Genomic DNA, 22,378 nt, shown 5'->3' on the forward strand with positions numbered 1-22,378 from the left:
ATTTGTTACATATGTTAGATACTAAAATTCTCTGATGGAAAAATATATGAAAATTCATTAGAGAAACGATAGTAAGCTTTTATCATAGAAACAATTTAAAATAAAGATTGCAATGTAAAGTTCAATATGCTAGCAATCAATCAAGCAAAGCTAAAAGGACTTGATTTATAGATTGATACGGTTTTTTTTGCTGAAAAGTTTATCCTCAATTTTATGTAATACAGATATTTGTTTTTTTTTCTAATGATTTGAGATTTCGTTTTTTTTTATTTTCAAATTAGAATCTCTTCGCTTAGTTTTTCATCTAATTAATTGATTGTTCATAATTTTTTTAAATTTTCAAGTTATAATCGCTTCGCACATGTATAGGAGTTTCTTAAGGAAATGTTTAGGAGCATAGGAGGTGTAGGTAAAACGAAGATCGCACCATTTTCCAAAAATGGTTCCTGATCAACAACCTCTCCCTTACTAACGCAACCCTTTCCAGAGATACTTCAATATAGATTCGCAGACGTATAGAAGGTTTCTATAGCTGGTGATACTGACTTATCATTGTTTCAGAATTTTTCCAAACAATGTTTTGAAGAAAACTGGAATAACAGTTTTTTTTGGTTGATCCTAAAAAGTATCTTACTAACAATCCTTCCTTCATCCCTCATTGACTACTAGGACGTGGCCGGCGCTGTTATTAATCATTTTTTAAAGGGAGAGCATGAGTTTTGTGCATTGAGAATGAGTTGCTAATCCCAAGCTGCATTCTTTTGGCCCTTGTACAAAATTTATGGTCTCGATCAATCACGGAGTAGCAACCATTGGCGATGTGGAACTCGTTCTACTTAGCCACGCCAGCGATCATGAAATTCGAAATGCATTGTATGATTTGACACAATATAGTATTGAATTTTTACTAAAACCATGAGAAAATGGTGGTATTGTTGAAGACTAATTAAAGCATTTCGGGCTTAATGATTTAAGGTGGATATGAGTAGTCAAATTTTAGGAATTATGTTCGTCAAGTTATGTCGTGAGACGGAATACTATTTAAATAAATAAATAATGAGTTGTCAAACAAGCTAAGCTAAGCTAAGCTAAAAACTGGATTTTCATGTTCCTCCCGAACAAAATGTCTCAAAATCCCATACAAACCGATCTGGCCCGAATTTGGCATGAGACCTTGTACTAGGCCTAGGATCAGTTTAAGCCTGCAGCGCATAACTTTTTCAAATGTCGGGTCATTTGGGGCAGTCTATTGGACATCCTTGATCGCGAAAATTGGAATAAACTTCTAAAATGAGTTTGGAAAATTTATTTACAGAACTTCAAATCAATATATTCACTATCAATTATATATAGAACTCCAAATCCAAATTCAGAATTTAAAACTGAGTAGAAAATTCTCAAAACTTAGGAAGGCTTTTTCTACGAATTTTACCAAATTTTATATCGCTTCATTTCGAAGTTCTACAGTAAACTTTCATTTTCTTTAGAACCCACATTTATGCTTGACATACATACATCTTACTTTTAAAATGGTTTGACTAGTTATCTTACTAAAACTCACCTTTATTGAGATGTTCATTGACAGAACCAAATTATCAGTAGCGGGGCGTATCGTTTTGTTGCATTTTAAAAAACCTACTACCGTTAATTCGGCTAATCGTTGTTTAAGGTAACAGATTGATTAAATCCGATTACGTTCGGCATAAACGACACCAAGCGGCCTTACGCAGCCACGAGGAGTGGACCGGGCTTTAATTGCATTATTGTTTCTCGATCGTCGTTCTCCCCCTCGAAGCTGAGCTTCAAGCGCGTACCGAAAACGCCTACCAAACGACACATCTGATCAGATACAAAGCAGCATATCGTCCCGGAGAGCTTGCTCTCCGGAAAGGACGGAACAACCACTCTAGAACATAACCATAATTTTATGAATTAATCTGCGCTATTAGCACGAACTAAAACCTATACGGCGATAATGGCTGCCGCGGCGGGAATAAGAAACTAAAAATTATTACATTTAGCAAAAAGTAAGAAAAAAAGACAGAGGGCTGAACCCGGACGACGAAGTGAGCGCGCGCTTAAGCCTCATAAATCAGCGTGTAATTTAATATTAAAATATTACGTACTATAATTGTTCCATCGTAATCGATTAATAATTTTACACGGCGCTAGTTGTGTAGCAGCACCGGATCGTCCCCTCCTTGCAGATCGACATTTTCCTAGCCTGAAGGAAGAGTGAAGCTGATTTAGTTTTGGTTTTATTTTATTCGAGGGAGAGAAGCAGCTCGTTTGTAGCCTAAGGGTCCTATGAGTTCCGCAAAGGATGGGTGTTTAGAGAAGTGTACCTGTAAAATGCTTCGATGATGAGAGCAATCTTAAGAATAGCGTGTTGACAAATCGTATTTTTGTGAAAGAAATGTAGAATTAACATTTTAATTATAAACTGGCAAATCAGATTTTTGTTTTCAATAAGTATCGAGCCGTTTTATTTTATTTACTGCAGCGCTTCTAGTTGTCGTACCTTGAAACTAATGACAGCATTTTGATCTAAATGTTTCGATTATTTAGTGGTGAAAATTTCGTCAGGAATGGCACACGCGTTGAATAGTTATACAAAATGGAACGCGAAAGTCGAGAACAAATTGTATACAATCACGTTGAAACCCCCACATGTTCAGGAAAAATTATCTCCAAGGCTTTCCAACTCCGAGATCTACAAATCCCAATTTATTTATAAACACATAAATAAGACCCAATTTTTTAACTTTGCTAGAGCAAACGAAGCCAAAATCTCATACAAAATTAAGCCTCTCTTAGCTCTCTTAGCACTCGGCCTCTGAACTTTCCATCAAAGTTTGGCGTTATTTCATCATGATTTATGGAAGTTACGTTAGATTTAAAACATGTCCACCCGAGTAATTTGAACAATTTTAAGTGCAAAATAACAATTTTACTTAACTATGGTATTTTACTCAACTATAGTATGGGTAGAATAGCAATGAATTGCGCCTTTAAAATATGTTATTTTATGATCTAATATTTGAAGACATTGGAAATGTAACTGAAAGATTGAAAAGTTTTTCCAACATGGGTGCACGGAAGGGTCGCAACATCACCTAGTAACTTATATGGATATATCATTCCTTATCTATCTATATATATAAAAACTAGCAGACCCGGTAAACTTCGTCTTACCATGTTAAACTTGGCGTCCATTTTCCATTGTTCCTAGTTTTTTTTTCATTACCCTCCTTTCCGTTTACTCGAATAGTCCCACTTAACTTTTTTAACTCAATTCTATGGTTCTTACTTAAATTATCAAAAAATAACCTTCAGTAAATCTTACCTGCCTCTTTCATGAATTCTTTTATTTACTTTTGTTCAGTGGTCGGAAAATCGCTCAAGAAAAGCAATCAGAAATGGTTTCTAGCTAGAATGATGCTACCTCCGAGTGCTGTGATATGCACGTGGTAAAAGTACCCATTGAATATATGTCGAAAATCAACACTAACTTGATACAATAAGATATACCATGCCCCACCGGAGGCTACCGTTGCTATTCGTCACGTGGCAAATCGACGGTGATCGACATACTTGGTGATACATTTTGAACGTCGCTCCCTCAATCATTCCCGAACGTCTATCCTCGCATCATTGTTGATAATGCTCGTTAATGATTGACGATCATTAATGTTTCAAAAGGAAAAATCTGAATAAATACCAGGACCACATGTTCAAAAAAGCTGTAGCACATGCTGGACAGTTCATTGCGGTTACCTAGTCATGATTTTGTCCTTCTAGGCAAAACGAAAAATAAAAAATCATCTGATAGCCTACATAGATCGCTCAGAACTGATACATATCAGTTATGAATCTAAAGGTTGAAAGTCGTTAGGGGAAGGAAATCAGCATCGAGACGTTCGTTGCTGATAGTCTGCGTCCGTTTTTACCTCATCATGTATCGCAAAAGTGTTTCAAATACAGAAGCGTCGTTGTCATGCATGATTGTTTGTATGATTTGGTTGAAGAAGGAAAATTTGACTGCTTTGATTATTTGGCTCTGAATGTAGTCAAGCATGGCTCAGTGAAAATGATTGATTTTCGGAAGCATGCTTTTGTTTAATTTGGATTTTTGTATATCACCGAATGATCAGGTTTCAAGTTTTCGTGGCAAATTCGATTTTTTTCCATGACTCGACGTAATCATCCAACTTGGCAAGCCTCGTGCTAAAAACTCCACTTGTTATAACTTTTTCCATCAATGACTGTATGTTGATACAATGTATGTTAAATTTATTGTATTCAATTTAGTTGATTTAATCCGCTTTGCTCGAGGTCGCAGGTTGCCGACATATGGTCTAGCTGAATAATTAATAGGAAGCCGAATAATAAAAATTTTTACAAGGTGAAAAAGCTTCCCAATGGTAAAGTTAACCAAATACGGTGATCAAATCGTGCGCAAAATATTTGTACTGCTTATGAGGAGACATTTTGAAAAATTTCGTAATGGAAAGCAAAACGAACTCTTTAGCGGTCAATTGGCAGGATTCCAACAAGAAACTGTTCGTTGACAAGTCTCGCCTATATTTGGCGGAAATAAACAAGGAGAAAAAATTGGAAATTTAATGTCTAGTACTTGAGGAGTCTAACGACCTGCGGAAACTGCAAACGATTGACACGATGAAGTGTTAAAAAGTCAAGTATGTTGTTTTTGTACCGATGGAGGACATTTGGTTAAATTTGTTATAACTTCGACCAAATTCAAAATTTTGAGTTGTTTTGAATGTCAAGCTCCAGGAAATAGTAAACGTAATCAAAAATAGGCTTGATTCGAAAAAAGTATGCATTTTAGATGGCACACGTGTTGCCCAAAAATTAAAATCGAGAAATTTCTTCACTGGAGGCTATCTCAAAAACCACTTGATAGAACATCACAAAAATTTGCACATGTAAATATTACATTAAAAGACATACACCGTCTTAGCCGATTTAGGCTTTACAGACTGAATAAATGACGCGGACAACTTAAGATTGACATTTAACACCCAGTACCGAGATGGAAATCGAACCCATGCCATCAGTGAACCAGCGATTACCGTCTTACCACGTTAACCACTCGACCACCGAGACGTACCATTACCAGGTAACTTTGCTGAAAATTTTATTAATTTTCATCCTTGAATCTTTTTTTCAATTTTTTTTATCTCAATTTAACAACTTGATATTCGATTCATATATGCAACTAGTTGACCCAAGTTCTGCAATTTTTTTTACCGAAATCCTAACATGTGTAAATCGTCAAACTGTTCGGTAATTTTTTCGGTAAAAAATAAACGAATATCGGTAAATCTATTCTTCATTTTCCGATGTTCGTTTATTTTTTATCGAAAAAATAAAAACGACTACAAGTTGTTTTTCAACGTCCCCTTGAAGAAGTTGAGTATTTATCTGAAGTTTGCGCAAAATTGTCAAAATATGTCAGATAGCCTGATTGATTAGCTATTAGCAAAATCCGATCATAAGTTTTAACGGTAAGAAGAAGGAAATCAAGAAAAAATCTCGATCAAATCTAAGTGTCAAGCAAATAACGTGATTTCCTTTTGAAAACTTCGAATCCTGGCACTTAGATATCTTTGTTAACCCAATACTGATAAACATGATCATTTCTTGCAAGAAGCCTTTCATGGATACTCTTTTGTTGTGATTAAGCAAACTAGGATTACCATCTTCCGAAACCCTGCAGAATCTTCGGACGATTTGCAGTTGCATAACTTAACTCTTCTAGCTTACGCTACATCATTAACGTATAGGTCTACACTTCTACACTATTTGCAAAGTGGAGAAGATTCAGCCCTAGGTCGGTTTTGAACGTAAAGCAAACTTGTATGTAGGGATCTTCCGAAGAGGGATGATATACCAACCTATACCTACCTACAATAAGGAAGCCAAGGCGTGTGGGAGGATCATCGTTGGACGTTAAGCTTTCCTTCATATCGCGTGGTGGAGTCCAGCCGATGGCGTTGAGCTGTAATATCGATGGCCTGTGGAGATTGCGTACGCACAAGTGAAGATGTGGTATCACGCAGCGATATCCGAGATAGTGTCATCGCGTGGCGCAACGAGATGCTGATGCGGTGGGTGGCTCAGAAAGGTAGACCTACAGAGGATGGCACCCAATCGTCATTGACATATACACGGTGAAAAAAGCGTCACTAATCGATGATACCTACCAGAGTGAAGATGAAGCGAGAAAGAAAGACGACAAAATAAAAACATCGACCTGCCCACCAATCGACAGAAGTCATCCGGGGCCGGATTGTCTTATCTTGAACGCGAATCGGACATGTTGTTTTCGCCATAATAATAATAAACGCAAGGCTTTACTGGCTGCTGTAAATCCTCGTAGGACTCATCCCTTCGTCAATCCGTAAAAAGTATAAACGCGGCTTAAATTGTCTCCTGCCTATTGCTGCTGCCGGGTGGTGAATGAGCAGCCCTTTAAATATTTTGAGCGGCACCTATTAATCAACAATCTTGACCGCGGGCTACTCCTGCCTGGGCCAGGTATTTATGATGCCATAAATATTGATATCGGATGGAACGGATCGCGGGTTGTCGTTGCGGGGAAAATCCAGAATGATATTGAGACGTAAATACCAGTGGGAATCATGATATTGAGCCCCAATCAGAATGCACTTTTTATTGCAATTAATAGTAAACGAACATAATAACGCTAACATTTTGTTTCAATTAAAGTAGCCCAAAGCTTATTGTGGCAGCGGCCTAAAGAATACTGTCACTGGGATACTGGTCCATGTCGTACGAGGCGACTTATCCAGTACTTCCCAGATACGTTTTTTTCAAATTTCTGTCTATTGGAAATCAGTGAGGCTGTATCTGGAAGGGGGAGAAAATAGGTCAAGGTCAATTATTGCATGCAGAGTTCAGAAGTTTTTCAAGTTCAAAACATTGAAAGAAAATGTTTTGAATCTGAATCAGTTTTAAATTCTTGCTAGTATTTTTGAACTTTTGTACGTATTTTCTCTCGAGAAGGGTATGCCAATAGTGCATATGTAGTACATGCATTTGCACAAGCTGTATTCTTCCATATTTTCTTGTTTTGCCAATATGGAATATGATTTTTCATCTAACTTATTTCGTTGCTCTCCTAGTAACTCTGTTTAGTAAAATCTCTTCACAAGTGTTCAAATGTTAATCGTAAACGCATCGCTTACGGTCCAATTGCTTTTGGCTATCTGTTAATATTAACCGATTTGAAATCATAGATGAATATGATCTAAATTACATCAGTTATATCTGTTACATCAGGCATGTCAAACTGGGGGTTCGCGGACCGCATGCGGCCCGCGGCCTAGGTCAATGCGGCCCGCGTAGCCTCGTCTTAAATTGTCAGAAAAAAACCACTGATTTTTATGTAAAATATTACTGCAAAAAAAAACTAAAACTGTATGTACCGATTAAACAGATTTTGGCTGCGGCCCTCTACGTCATAGAAAATTTTTAATGCGGCCCGCACACCTAAACGAGTTTGACATGCCTGTGTTACATCAAGCGCAAAATAAGTGTATTTACCTTATAATAAAGAAGTGTTCAGTCCCTTCTATCTTTGGATTGGTAACAGAATTTTGTGGAGGTAAATGTCCTTTCATATAAAGATATTTAATTTTTTTAAAACGTGATGGTTATTCAATCATTCAAGCCGTACAACAATCGTTTCCGTGGAAAAAATGCTAAAAAAAAATATTTTCTTTGGGTTGCCAAACGGCTTTAAAATTCCCTATTAAATCAAGCTTTTGATCAAAACTTGTATCGCATGTCGACAATCATATCTGTTTCACCTAATATATGTCCCTTCTCTTGTAATGACACATGTTTCCTTAGCTTTAGAATGGTTATAGTGTTAAGTAGAGTCAAAGCTCCTCTAATATTGTACTCTGATATTTCGTTATCATACGTCAATTCTGGTTCTGGAATCCACTGCTACAGCTTCGTGCAGTGTTAATATCGTTTGTTTCAAATTTGGCGTCACAGAACTCATTGTAGTCGTCTAACTATAGCGCTAACTAATCAGTTAAATAAAAATATATAAAAACCGCACTTTGTTTTCTGAATCTCCTGTATGGTTAAGCTATGATTCAGAGGTACTATTGTACCTTTATTTACCTTCCACTTAGTGTGTACGTGTTCCTCTTTTGCCCGACTACATTTCTTCAATGTATGTCAGAATTTAACAAAGTAAGTTTAAAAAAAGTCCTTATTTCCAATGTTATGATTAAAAAAAAGCTTTATTGCTTAAAAATCCATACTTGGATAGGCTAAATGCCAACTTTGCCATTAAAAAATCGTTTATTTGCCCTCATTGTAGCATCATGGTTAGAACATTTTCTGATCATTGTAAACTCAAATCTCCTGAATTTTGTAGTTGTGAATCAATAATGTTTGATTCATTTCAGCTCATATATGTCTGTTTTTTGTTTGCTAGGAAGCTTTTAGGTACTCTCGCCTATCCTGTTATAAGTGTATCTAATTCTAAGAATTTAAACTAAAATAACAATCTGTCATTTTCCACACAATGTGGTTATAAGCATTGCTTCAGTGCTTCAAAATCCCTACGTGGATCGGCTTTATGCCCTAAATATTCATTTATTTTCTAATCCTTTTATGGTTTTCAGGTTTCTCAGGTATATGATGAAATCTGTGAAAAAAAGGCTAGGCACAATTTTCCCGTTTGTTTGGATAACGTGCCGCTTTAAGCCTACCCCTTTTCTGATACCTGATAATAACGCTAACATTTTGTTTCAATTAAAGTAGCCCAAAGCTTATTGTAGTTTTGCTAATAACATGCCTGTCAACACTATTAATAAAAAATTGGCTAACTGTTATTCCATAGCTTAGGCAAAAGTATTAATCTAAGCTTGTGAATGAATAGATGAAATGGTTAAAGTACACTAGGGTGTGTCCATACTGATTTCGAACTCTAAACATATGTAGGAGGGAGAAAATTGGTGAATGACATATCGGTCATCATTGTTCGGGAGTTTGAGTCCTGAAATGCCAGTAGTGCTTAAATCATTTTTGGCATATTTAGTACACTTTTCAACGATTTTCGGCACAGAGATCTGCTAAATTGGCATTGGATTTTTGCAACATCTTCTATGGGTGTGGGTGTAGATATTCTGTGTTCACTTATAATAAGAGAACCTGTATAATGAGGTAAAAAAAATGATGCCCGAAGTTCTAATCGATACAAAAGAGCTGTGAAAATTGATTCCTTTGATCCAAGCATGCTATCAAGTTGAGAATTGAACCAAGAAAAAAAATTCAAATGATCCCATAGTTCGGACCACGGGAATCGAATTAATTGTTTTTGTGTTGGACTTTTTCAAGGCTTTTAATATTCTAATACCTACTGAATTTCTTATAATAATATTTTGTCAATACAGACCCCGTTAGATTTTGGCAACATGCCCGAACATTTTGTGTTGCCAAAATCGAATGTTGCCAAAATCGAACGGTTTTTTTTCTTCAATTTTTTTCTTTTATTTTTACAAAATAACTATTTTTATTATCGTTAATGTTATTTTTAGTCAATTTCCCACCATTTTTAGTCATTTTTTTATCATTTTTTCTCATGTTTCGATGCATTTTGCACTATTCTTGTTTTGTTTATAATCTGGGTTGTCTTTGTCATATTTGCTGTTTTTGTCATTTTTCATAATTTATTAGTAGTTTCTTGTCATTTCTAGACTTTTGTTTGTATTTGTTTTTTAATTTTTTTTTTAATTTTTCATCTTTTTGTCATTTTTGAGTACTTTATATTTTTTTTTAACTTTCGTTTTTCTTGTTGTATTTCATTACCATTTCAGAACATAAAAACGTTATTATGGTGTTTGTTTCAATTATATTGGTCCTGTTATAGAGAAAATTAAAAGGTAATGTCGCTTTTAAAAACCGTTCGATTGTTGCCAAAATCGAATGTTGCCAAAATCGAATGTTGCCAAAATCGAATGTTGCCAAAAACGAACGGGGTCTGTATTTGAATATATTTGGAAAGTTCAATTTTCCAAAAGACTTTTTGTTAGGGTATCATTTTCCGAATTTGGAGAGCAAAGGAACCAAAATCGATCCATAAACAAAACAACAAATCCTACCGAGTCAATTTGTTTCCAATAAAATCGAACACTTTTTCGATTGCCATTGAATATATTCGTGGAGGTTTCGGAAGGTGGGTGAAGAAAATGTGCGGTAGCTAGGGCAGAGGTGGGTCATTGTTTCATTCAGCCCAACGATTTCGACGAGATTTGTTGCTGCACCGCGCAAATGTCAGCGAGTTCCTAAATGGAATACCATACAGTCGTAAAGTAATTCTGCGGGAAATTTACGCGCTTCTCAACACCGATCGAAATGGCACTTTTCGATCGGAGAAACAACTAGAATGGCGAGCTATGTTCTGTGATCCTTAGCTTGATAGCGTTATCCCAAACATTATCACATAACAGAACGCTAATGGGCAGTAAACTATTCCCTATGCAAATTTGTGCGATGTTTCTGTTCCAACGGAACATGTAGAGCTGTCATATTCTATTAGCGGAAAAATATGGCCGATCGAAGCAAGCTAGTCTTCATTGGTAGATGTCATTGAGAAGAAAAATCTTACACAAGAACTGCAAGCTAGTAATAACATAAAGTCTTCAACATGTTTTTTTCATCGATTTTTTTTGCTATTAAACAAATTATGATAATATTCCCACTCAGAGAACTCTAAAAGTAAACGAGTCTGCAACATTGCTGTCCTGATTATTCGAATATCTGAAATTTCGTGTGATTCACTAAGAAACTAACATAAATTACTTGATATGTACATATGTACGTGAAAATTATAAATTTGTTTAGTTCCAAAATTGACTTTCAAAACATGTTCGAGGGTTCCTCATGTCCATATCGAGGATTTGATGACACTCGATATATTTGCAAATGCTAAATAAGGGTCAAACGGGGTAATTATAAACAAAATTAATCAGTTCCCCTTATTAACAGCTAAAACAAGTCTTGAAATCATTTGTAACAGAAAATTATATAACACCTTATGGAGCATAAATTACTGAACTCAAATCTCCTCAAAAACCACATTTTATATTTATTTACATTGATGAGGGCTGAAATTGATAGTACACATCTGAAAACGATTTTGTTTCTCTGAGAGATGCATTCTGATCACTTTTATTTGATTAAAAAAACTATAAATTTAATTATTACGGGCAATTGATGCACAGAAAAAATTTTGACTATTACGTGTCACTGAAAACTGCAACCTTTAAAATAAATCACCTGTAATTCACAAAACCTGTAATTTAAAATTATTTTCCTTGAAAGTTAACGAAGATTCATTTATTATTACAGCAAATGTCCTGTAAAAAAGTTGTACACTAAAAATTAAATGTCACGTAATCATGCTTTCGACCTGTAATATTACGGTAAATGTCCTGCTCCTTTTTGTTACAGGACATTTGCGTAATTTTACAGGAAATAATTTTTGCTGTGTGTGACTTTGTGTTTTCTTTTATTTAATAAAAACCGATTCTCATGCCTACAGAATATTCCAAAAATAATTTCATTAGAATCGGTTGGGACATTTCAGAGAAGTAGTGTGACTGACACAGTTACACGACAATTTTATATAATAGATAGTAAGATGAGAAAGGAGCTCGTTTCAACAAAAGAATTTAAGGCTAGTTATTACTTTCATTCACCAATCCCATCATCGGACGTTCAATAATATTTACTAAAATATATAGTTTCAATTTTATTTAATTAAAAATGGCCAATCTCAAGAACATTGCAATGGCCAAGTTTGAGAGCATCTTCGTCACAAGCTTAAAAGCGTTTATCTCAGATAATAATACTATATAATCGGAATCAACTTTGCTTCTACACAAGTCAACGTTTCCTAATAGGCATGTTTCATTAATGTTTCAAGTATTTCAGTTTAAACCATTAATTTGTTTATGTATACATTTTTTAACAGACATCTAAACCATATGAAGCGTAAGACGTTTTCACTTGTACTTCACTTGTTTTCCAATACTCCCAAGTACATGCAGTTAATTCTCCTAAACGGTTGTTATGTGCTGTTCCATGAAATGCACGTGTTCAAGCCAATTGTCATCAGCTTGAAGAATTTTGTAGTTCCGGAAATTTCTAGAATTTGTAGCAAATGATTATTCCCACGTGCATCGAATGTTCTGGAATTTCTATTTTGTTCCACACAATTTGCTCTTACCGAAGGTTCCAGAACCATCTTTGTATATAAGTTAGCGCATGACGGGAACATTCCAGAAGGTTCGATGCGCGTATAAATAAAGCCTCGTGTTGCAAGACGAAGTCAGTTCCATTCAATAATCGCGCGCGTTTATATCGTCTAAATCGTAAGTGAACCTACCAAGTAAATGTAACCTTGTAAGTTTAAGAGTAGAAAATAAAGAGAAATCGTTAAGTTGAAGTGATATCGTATCTTATTTGAAGAACAAACCCAAAATACAGTCCACTTGCCCAAACATTGGTCCTAATCGAACCGGATTTAAGTGAACAGTTTAAGTGAAATATAAACAAGTATATCAAGTATTCCAAAAACTTTTGTTAAAGAGTAGCGTTCCTCACAAAGAGCAGTGACATTAAGTGAAAACCTAGAAAGGTCAACATCAGTAAGACAAAAAGTTGACTTAAGTAAATTCAGTGAACACACAGAAGTTAAGTGTAGTGAAGTGTTTCCGAAACCAGCAATTCTCCAACGCAAATCTCTGTGTGACGTTTCCAGTCTTGATTCCCAATGGCGAGCACTCCAAAAACGAAAGGTTCCAAAAAGAAAGCTCAGAAATTACCAGAAGACATGGAAGCAATGGAGCAGATAAAAGTGTTAGTGCATCGAAAAAACCAGGAATTGAGTACAGTAAAACGCATATTTAATTCGTTGCACCCCCAAGACGAAGGAAATGTATCGCTGTCCAGAAGTCAAATTAAAGCCCACCAGTTTATGCTAGAAAAGGCTCGTACTAAGTACCTTTCCATCTACAACACAATATTGGAAATCGTTTCACCTGAGGAGCGTGCCATCCATGGCGAACATTTCAATGAATTTGACATCCTTTATTCTGAGGTAGTTATCGCACTCGAAGAGCAGTCCAGCAACATTCCTTCCAATACAGCCGGTGCGTCTTCTGTTTCTGAAGTTTCCCCCATGCCACCAACCATAATTATACACCAGCCCCTGCCCATGCCTATCCCAACATTCGACGGTAGTTACGAAAGTTGGCCTAAGTTCAAGGCCATTTTCAAGGATCTGGTTGATAAATCGCCTGACTCTCCAGCCATCAAACTATACCACCTCGAAAAAGCCCTGATAGGGCACGCAGCTGGTCTCATTGATGCCAAAACGATCAATGAGGGAAATTACAAACACGCCTGGAAAATATTAGAGGAGAGGTTTGAGAACAAGCGTCACCTCATTGACACCCACATCGCCGGCTTGTTCAACCTTAAGAAAATTTCTAAGGAAAACCATACAGAGTTAAGAGCGTTAGTTGACGAGTGCACTAGGCATGTAGAGGGCCTCAAGTTCTTGGATCAAGAATTCACAGGTGTGTCTGAGCTTATGGTAATTCACCTGTTGACGTCAGCATTAGATAAAGAAACCCGTTTCCACTGGGAAAGCTCCATTAAGCACGGTAGCATGCCAAGCTACACCGAAACCATTAAATTTCTCAAGGAGCAGTGTTTTATCCTGGAACGCTGCGAGAGCTCCTCACCGAAGGCTATCCAGCCACAACCGAGTGCATACGAGAGTCCGGAAGAACCCATCGAGACAAAATTTACTTCAGCAGTCATCACTAGCAAGCCCTCTGCATCATGTGATTTCTGCGGCAAGGGTCATCTCAACTTTACCTGTCCAATATTGAAGACTATTTCGATCAAAGACCGACTGCTCAAGGTGAAAGAGCACCAAATGTGCTTCAACTGCTTACGACGAGGACATCGAAGCAAGGATTGCCGTTCTGACAAAACCTGTACCAAGTGCCGAAGACGTCATCACACATTGCTGCATGCCGAAAAACAGACCGAAACTTTCAAATCGATTGATAAGCAAAGATTTCCACAATCAACCAAGCAGCCTATCCAGCGAAGGGAAGCTCTAGCCTCAGTTGTTGATAATTGTACCGCTTACCGCTGTTCCTCATCTAGTCCAGTTATTCAAGTAAACACTTCTATTGTCGAACAATTGAATGAACCCAACTCTGAAAATTGTGAAGAGCAGAAATCTAGTTTGGAAGAAATTACCTACCGGAGACTTCTCAACCAGATCGACGTTTTGATACGTTCCAGCCTGAGTATAACAACGCCAAAACCTGCGGTTAAACCTACCAAACTTTCTAATGCATATTGTGAGCAACGTTCATGTTCCAGTTTCTGCGGGCGGGAGTATGTTCAAGCCAATTGTCATCAGCTTGAAGAATTTTGTAGTTCCGGAAATTTCTAGAATTTGTAGCAAATGATTATTCCCACGTGCATCGAATGTTCTGGAATTTCTATTTTGTTCCACACAATTTGCTCTTACCGAAGGTTCCAGAACCATCTTTGTAAATAAGTTAGCGCATGACGGGAACATTCCAGAAGGTTCGATGCGCGTATAAATAAAGCCTCGTGTTGCAAGACGAAGTCAGTTCCATTCAATAATCGCGCGCGTTTATATCGTCTAAATCGTAAGTGAACCTACCAAGTAAATGTAACCTTGTAAGTTTAAGAGTAGAAAATAAAGAGAAACCGTTAAGTTGAAGTGATATCGTATCTTATTTGAAGAACAAACCCAAAATACAGTCCACTTGCCCAAACAGCACGGTTCGAAAAAATTTAACCTGGTCAAACCGTAGCATCAGGTCACAGGTCAGGCAAGAGCAAACGTTTCGCATGGTTACGACGAATCGTGACCGCCCTAAACCGTCCGAACCCTTTGAACGGTTCGGTTTGAACGGTTCAGACGGTTCTTACGGTTTGTACGGTTTGAACGATGCGTACGGTTAGCACAGTTTGTACCGTTGAACGGTTTGTTTAGTTTGAATGGTTCGAACGGTTTAAACGTTTAGAACAGTTCAAACGATTCGAATGGTTCTTACGGTTTGTACGGTTTGTACGATTCGGACGGTTCATATGGTTCAGACGGTTTGAACGATTGGAACGGTTCAAACGGTTCTTATAGTTCGTACGATCCAGATGGTTGGAAAAGCTCGAACAGTTCAAACGGTTCGAACGGTTTGAAAGATTCAGACGATTCGTTCGGGTTGTACGTTTTGAACGGTTCGGACGGCTCAGACGTTTCGTACGTTCTGAATGGTTCGGACGGTTCGAACGGTGTTTACGGTTCAGACAGTTTGTACGGTTCAGAGAGTTTGTACGGTTCAGACAGTTTGTACGGTTCAGACAATTCGTACGATTTGAACGGTTCGAACCGCTTGCATGGGACGTACGATTTGTACGGTTCGAACTGTTTAGACGGTTTGAACGGTTCGTACGGTTCAGACTTATACGGTTCGTACGGTTCAAACAGTTCGGACTGTCAAGACGGTTCCTACGGTTTGGATGGTTCAACGGTTCACACTGGTCATACGATTTGTACGGTTCAGGCGGTTTGAACTGTTCAGACGCTTAGAACGGATCTTACGGTTTGTACGGTTTGTACGATTCAGATGGAACAGCTCCAACAGTTTGAACAGCTCGAACAGTTTGAATAGCTCGAACAGTTCGAACGGTTCGAACGATTCAGACGGTTAGTACGGTTTGTACGTTTTGAACGGTTCAGAAGGTTCGAACGGTGTGTACGGTTCAGACAGTTTGAACGGTTCAGACGATTTGTACGATTCGAACTGTTCAGACGGTTTGTACGGTTCAGATAGTTCGTACGGTTCAGACGGTTCAAACAGTTCGAACGCTCCGGTTCGAACTGTTCAGATGGTTCGAACGGTTTGTACGTTTCGATCCGTTCGGAAGCTTTGTATGGTTTGAACGTTTTGAACGGTCGTACGGTTTGAATTTCGGACGGTTGTTACGGTTTGTAAAGTTCAGACGGCTGGAATGGAACATACGGTTTAATTTAGTTTGTATGGTTTGAACGGTTCGAACAGTTCAAACGGTTCGAACAGTTTGTACGGTTAGTATTGTTCGAACGGTTGCGCCCTTCTGAGTCCAAGCAAAACTAGATTATCATTGAGTGGCTATATTTCAAATGAGTTGAAAAATATTGTAATATTTTTTTATACAGTCCTGTGCTGCTGCTATTCGCAAGACTGTCCCATATGCATTTTCGTCATTTTTCAGTTTATCTCAAAAATCGTTCAAATACAGTTAGTTCTTCAATTTAGACTAAAAACTTTCATAACTTTGTTCTCAACATATATGAAAAAATACCAAGTCATGTCTGTCCCATATGAAATATACCCGCAAAGCTGTCCCATATGTCTATTTATACAGAATGCTTCAAAATTGCTCCTCTAATTTACGTCAATTTTACAAATATTCATACAATGTGTGCGACAAAATAAGCATTCATTGAAATTGCGAAAGTTAGACTAGATAAAACAGTACAGTAAAGTTAAAAATAACAATCTTCATAATTTTTACAAGCTAAGTTTAGCCTAATGGGTAAATTCCATCAAACTATTTTTTTTAATTTCGCATGAAGCCTCTTGAATTATTCTTTGTAAAACATGGAAATAGCCAGCTGCAAAGCCATATTTTTTAGGTTTTTGTCATGCTGTTACTTGTTTCTTGGACTTTCATAAAATCTATGAACAAAAATACGCTTACCTGGTAGCACACGCTTAAGTCATATTGAATTGATTTTTCTCATCAAATATTTGCAGCCAAGATACTTTGCTGTTTCTGATTCAGCATTAATTTAATTTGAAGGTATTTATAGTCTTTCCAAAAAAAATAATCGACCGAAAAACTTTCCAAAATATGATGGTACAGGTTGTTTTATTCATGGAACGTTGTTATTCATTTTGTTTTAGACCCACTCAATTCTAACGAGAAACTTTCTTTATCTTTGACTATCTGAAAATGTCATAAACATCATTTCAAACTTATTTTTATCAGTAAACATCCAGTAAAGTGAATAGTACAGCACAGATAGAGAGAATCAAATGATCAACTGACAAAAGAAAAGCCAAATATGGGACAGCTTTGCGGGTATATTTAATCCGCATGCGAAATATACTCGCAAGGCTGTCCCATCATTATTTTCTCCTCCGCATCAACAACTTCCAAATCAATAACACATTAGACGAAATTCTACAACAATTATCTTAATATCTGTGAAGAAAGAATCAGAAAAGGTAAAGTTTCAACCGAGAAATCCACGAAAGTTTATAAAAATCTTTAAAGCCGTTTTTCTCGGTTCGTTGTTTTTGCATATGGGACAGACTTGCCGGCAGCGACAGTGTGTTTTCTACATCATGTCAGTATATGGCTTAACCCAAGCAACCAAGAGTCCCATAAAACAGGTACAAAAACGCTTAAGCAGCCCCATCATTGATATGAAGTACGTTCTATGCAGCTCAAAATTTAAGTTCTTATTGATACTTTCAAATTCCAAACAAGTCTTAATGTTCTTCTATTCAGCTTTCAGCGGCCTTTCAATTCAGCTTCCAAAAAATCGAAAAATAAGCAAAAAATCTCTCTCTATCTCAACTGCACCCTTGGTATTGGTTCATATCACCTTCTCTTGATTATTTACTATGTACTGTAGGTACATGGTGCCGCCAAGATGCCACGCGCTGGATTCCAAATTCGACAAATTGCTCAATTGCTTGTTTCCTACATTTCCTACATATATCGCATCAGAATGATCACTCAATTACCAAATTACTTATTGAAAAAAAAACTTGCCTGGCTTGGGCATCGAACCCCGACCCAAAGTTGCCGAAAAAAAATCTGTGTTTTTGAGAAAAAAAATTCTGAATTTCTGTGATTTTACTCAAAAATTCTGTGATGGTTTTCTGTGATGCTTTTTGCTTTTATTTCATAGAAAATTTATAATAAATTATTTCTTTTTTATACATTAGTATGGCAAAATCAATTAAAATGACATATCTTATCATACTTTCTTAATTAAATGTAAAAAATATATAAATTTTATTATGGCTAAAAAATCATAGTTCTGGAATTTCATTAAAAAATCAAAAATTCTGTGAAATCTGTGAATATTTTAAAATTCTGTGTTCTGTGACACAGATTCTGTGATGAAAATTTGTTCAAAATTCTGTGAAATTACAGATTTTTCTGTGATTTCGGCAACCTTGCCCCGACCTTCGTGGTTAGAATCGAACACGCTACCACAAGACCACGCTTAGATGTTGTTCTAACTGAAACTAAAACTTCAAGTGATGATTTGATTTTGAAAGCACCTCTATGCACTTTTTGTTTCTTACCAAATCCCGTTCTGAACACTTTTGTGCCTTTTATGTGACTTACCAAATCCCGTTTTGAGCACTTTTGTGCCCTTTATGTGACTTAAGTCCCGTACAACGTACGTATAAATCACTTTTGCAACTTTCAAGTTCGCGAATAAGTATATATCGTTCACTCATGGGAATTGGACAAAACGAGTCACATACAAAGTACATATTAATCACTTTTGCAACTTTCAAGTTCATTAATGAGTACATAAAGATCACTAAAGGGAATTGGGCAGTTGATTCTCTTAGTCAGCCAATATGTAACTTTCAATGCCTTTATTTAAGTAAATTTGTGACTTTTGGTTGCTTGGGAAGTTTTCAAAAATCCACTCATATCAGATAAAACAAAAAATCACTTACACCCTTCTGATTCTAAGCGCCTTAGTTAAAAGTTTTCATTACAGAAATGCTAGAATTTGAAAAAATTACTCAACCTAACCTTTAATTCCAATTTCTGGCACATTTACACTACAAAACCATGTTTTCCCCTAAAAGTTTGCTAACTCCTCATAACTTTTCGTAGGTAACATTTTCCAGAACCATAATATTTTTTTCCTTATCGGAAAAAAATCCTTTTAAACTCGTGGCTTATTAATTAGAGGATGATATTAATTCATCCTTCTTAGTATTTTAAAAATCCTGTCCAGCTAGATCCAGAAATCAATTGACATTTATTCGGCTTAGATCAAAATTTACCCTGACCCCACTTAAAGTGCCATTCTTTGTTGAGTTTTTTTTCTCTAAATTCATTTTAGCTCTAGCTCACTCTTAAAACAACAAATCACAGAATTTGCTATTTCTCCCATATCTCAACCTCGCGTGCTAGAAATGATAAGAAGCTTGGAACGCTTGGAACATTTTCTGCGGGAACCTCGAATAAATCAACCGACAATCTATGAAATTATGTGCGTTACCAGTTTCTTCAAATGCAGCAGCCACGCCGCGCCGAGCTTACTTTTATGTATATGCGGGGGCTGGAGTCCTCCTTATCGCAGAACTCTCCGGCTAAACGAAAGCCGGAAAAGTATTGTAGAGTAAAGTTATTCTTGAAATAGCACAACCCAAGCCATCTAGCGTCTAGTTTTTGGCCGATGTTGCCAAGCGTCGCGCGCATACACGCTTTTCTTCTAGATCGAGATTTATTTGCGAATGCCATCGGGATTCGCGACCAAAATGGCTGAGGTGCGGACGGCGAGAGCGAAATTTTCGCTGCCGTTAGGTAGATTAATGGTCGCCATATATCTTGTCGTTTCGGTGCCGGACGGTTGGACAAATCGACAAGGAGCAACGGGGGTGGAAGCGATCGACGGTAAATCTCCAGCTTGGCTTTAATCCTTATTGAGTGGTTCATTTAATTGGTGACGATTTCTTCTTCTCTCCGCATGGTTCTGGGGTTGGACACAAATCATCATCCTCGTGGTGTCTTTTTGTGGATTTTAATTTGCCTCATTTGGTCGGATCAGTGCCATCGAACTGTATCCAGCACACGGATGTGACCGGAACCTTCGACAAGTACTACGCTCTGGATGAGATCGGAAATGAGCGATCCGAGGAATATCCGGTCGACTTCCACATGTTCATCGAGGTAAGGAACTTCCAGGAGGAGATCGCCATGCTTTTGTCAAGTCAGGATCGAACCGAAGAATATCCGGACTTTGCCCGAACCTACGAAATCCGACTGGGGAATGTGTACACAGTGATCTATCGATATCACGTGAAAATGAGAGCTTATCACAGCCCGAAGGATAAACTATTCCCTGGGGATAAATTCAAGATCCGATTCCGAATCAAGAAGGAAGGCAACATCACCATAACGTTAGATGACAACGACAAGAAACCTCTGCTAAATGTCTTCGACAATAACGGGACCCTAGATATCCGGTACATTAGCTTCGCCTCGCGGATGAATGCCTATCCGATAACGTTCCACTTCGGGTGCAATCTGGAGGAGGGAAGCACCGATGGTCCACTGGTGCAAGCACTTCATGGATGTCCGGTTTGTCCAAGACAACGGTGTGAAGTTGTCGTGAAGGCGTGTACCGATAATCAGAAGGATCAGGGAGCAACGGATCCGGAGAAACAGAAGTACTACTTCTATTTTAACATGTACTTGAGCAAGAAGCAACCTCCCCAGACGGTGAAAACTATTGAACCAGATGAAGAGAATCTGGTCAGATGATGTGGATGCATAAAAATTGTAAATTAAAAACAATATAAAGTTGGGTTCCCTACTATTGACTCATTAATCGGTGGTTTCCATTTATTATTCCCAATTTTCGGCATTTTAGGATCAAAGTAGGCTCTTTGCCTAAAGTTTATTAAATATTTTAAATGTATTTAATTTTTTTTTTATCTTGCTGAAATATACGGTATCAGAGCAAAACGGGTAGTCCTCAAATGGATTATTTCGTTCTTTTAAATTTATTTAAAGTTTTGAAATATTTGTTTTTCTCATTTATAAAATTGGAATTTCAAATTGGCCATTGAAAAAAGAAAGCTTAAGTGGTACCTGGCTCTACAGAAACTGTCATCGGATGACAATGTTCCTATCACAAACACAATTGAATTTAAAAGTAAAATAATGATTTTAAAGCAACAAATTTGTAATGATGAGAAAAAACCAATAGAAAAATAATCATCGACAACGAGCAACTATTTCACATCATTTGTAACGTTCACACTTCTTTCAATGAAATCCTAGATTTTGGTTAAAAATTACATCAAATTCGTAAATGACAAGCCATTGTTGTATAAGATAGTTTTAAACAAAATAACAGACACCGGTTTTAAGTTTCTTCAAGAAAAAAAAATATACATATGTGACCCATATGTCTAAGCACGATAAAAAATGAACAATCTAAACACAATTTGGAGAAAAAAATCTAATTTTATTCTCACTTTTATGTACTCTAAAGTATGTTTATGCTGTGTTCCGAAAATCACTCGGAAGAAACGCTCATGATAGGATTCTAGTTGGAAAAATTCAAAGCCGAATGCTGTTGCCTGTAGTTCCCTAGAGAGTCGGCAGAGCGACAATGCGAAGTCAATGTAAGCAAGATTCAAAAGCGAGAGCAGATTCGCATAAAAGTCTATCTCTAAAGCTCACTACCTGGTGTATCAGAAGTGATTGAGACACTTACTGATACAAGATCCAATTCGAAAATCCACTCACTCACTCACTCAAACTCAATCAATGCGGCCTTACATCGGTTCATACTGCCTGCGTACTTTCTGCCAAAGCAGCAGATACATATGAACATACATACTGCCTGCGTGTTTGAATGGCTATTTTAGTCCTCCCCAACAACAGCAACAACAAAGCAAGATGTATCAGGCAGACAGCATTCGATCATCGATCAGTAAACGAGTGAGTGAGTGAGTGATTGAGCAAGAAAAGTTATTGACTGAAAGAAGAATCTGAAAATCAGGTAGCTCTTCACTCAGTTGAGAATTCCAACTAGAGAAGAAACGTCTCTCTTTCAAATTTTATTTCTTTGATTCTCGGAGCAGCGCTGTCGAACACAGTCTTTGCCCCGCTGTGAGATAAACCAACCGACAATTTAGGTTTTGCTTTCGCTGTTGAAAACGTTTCAGTGTCTCTCATGAGAATTGAGTGATTTTCGGAACACTGTGTTTATGTACTTTATAGTCCTCCTACAGTGCGTCAATAAAAAATTAAATTCCTGTCAAAATGACTCATTTAGACCCAATCTTACCTTGGTACGATGGACGGCCACAACCCGAACTGAAGCAATCTTTCTACTGGCGTAAGCGCGCATGGCTTTCCTGTCCAAAGTTTTGTCCACCGGACCAGGTTTCCACCCAGATTTTTTTTGTCCATTTAGTTGCTTTCC

The 22,378-nt window shown here is 37.2% G+C and overlaps 2 protein-coding genes across 2 annotated transcripts in view; both read left to right on the forward strand.

Annotated features, from left to right (window-relative positions):
• The window catches only part of LOC129738845 (uncharacterized), a 166,262-nt gene that overhangs the window by 86,809 nt on the left and 57,075 nt on the right, over positions 1-22,378 (forward strand). The window lies entirely within an intron of this gene.
• LOC129738846 (uncharacterized) lies at positions 19,623-20,770 on the forward strand. The gene is made up of 2 exons (XM_055730152.1): positions 19,623-19,833; positions 19,988-20,770. The coding sequence occupies exons 1-2, from the start codon at positions 19,674-19,676 to the stop codon at positions 20,701-20,703; spliced, it is 876 nt and encodes a 291-aa protein (XP_055586127.1). The 5' UTR covers positions 19,623-19,673; the 3' UTR covers positions 20,704-20,770.

This window comes from Uranotaenia lowii, chromosome 1, assembly GCF_029784155.1.
Source record: "Uranotaenia lowii strain MFRU-FL chromosome 1, ASM2978415v1, whole genome shotgun sequence".
Classification (NCBI taxonomy): Eukaryota; Metazoa; Arthropoda; class Insecta; order Diptera; family Culicidae; genus Uranotaenia; species Uranotaenia lowii.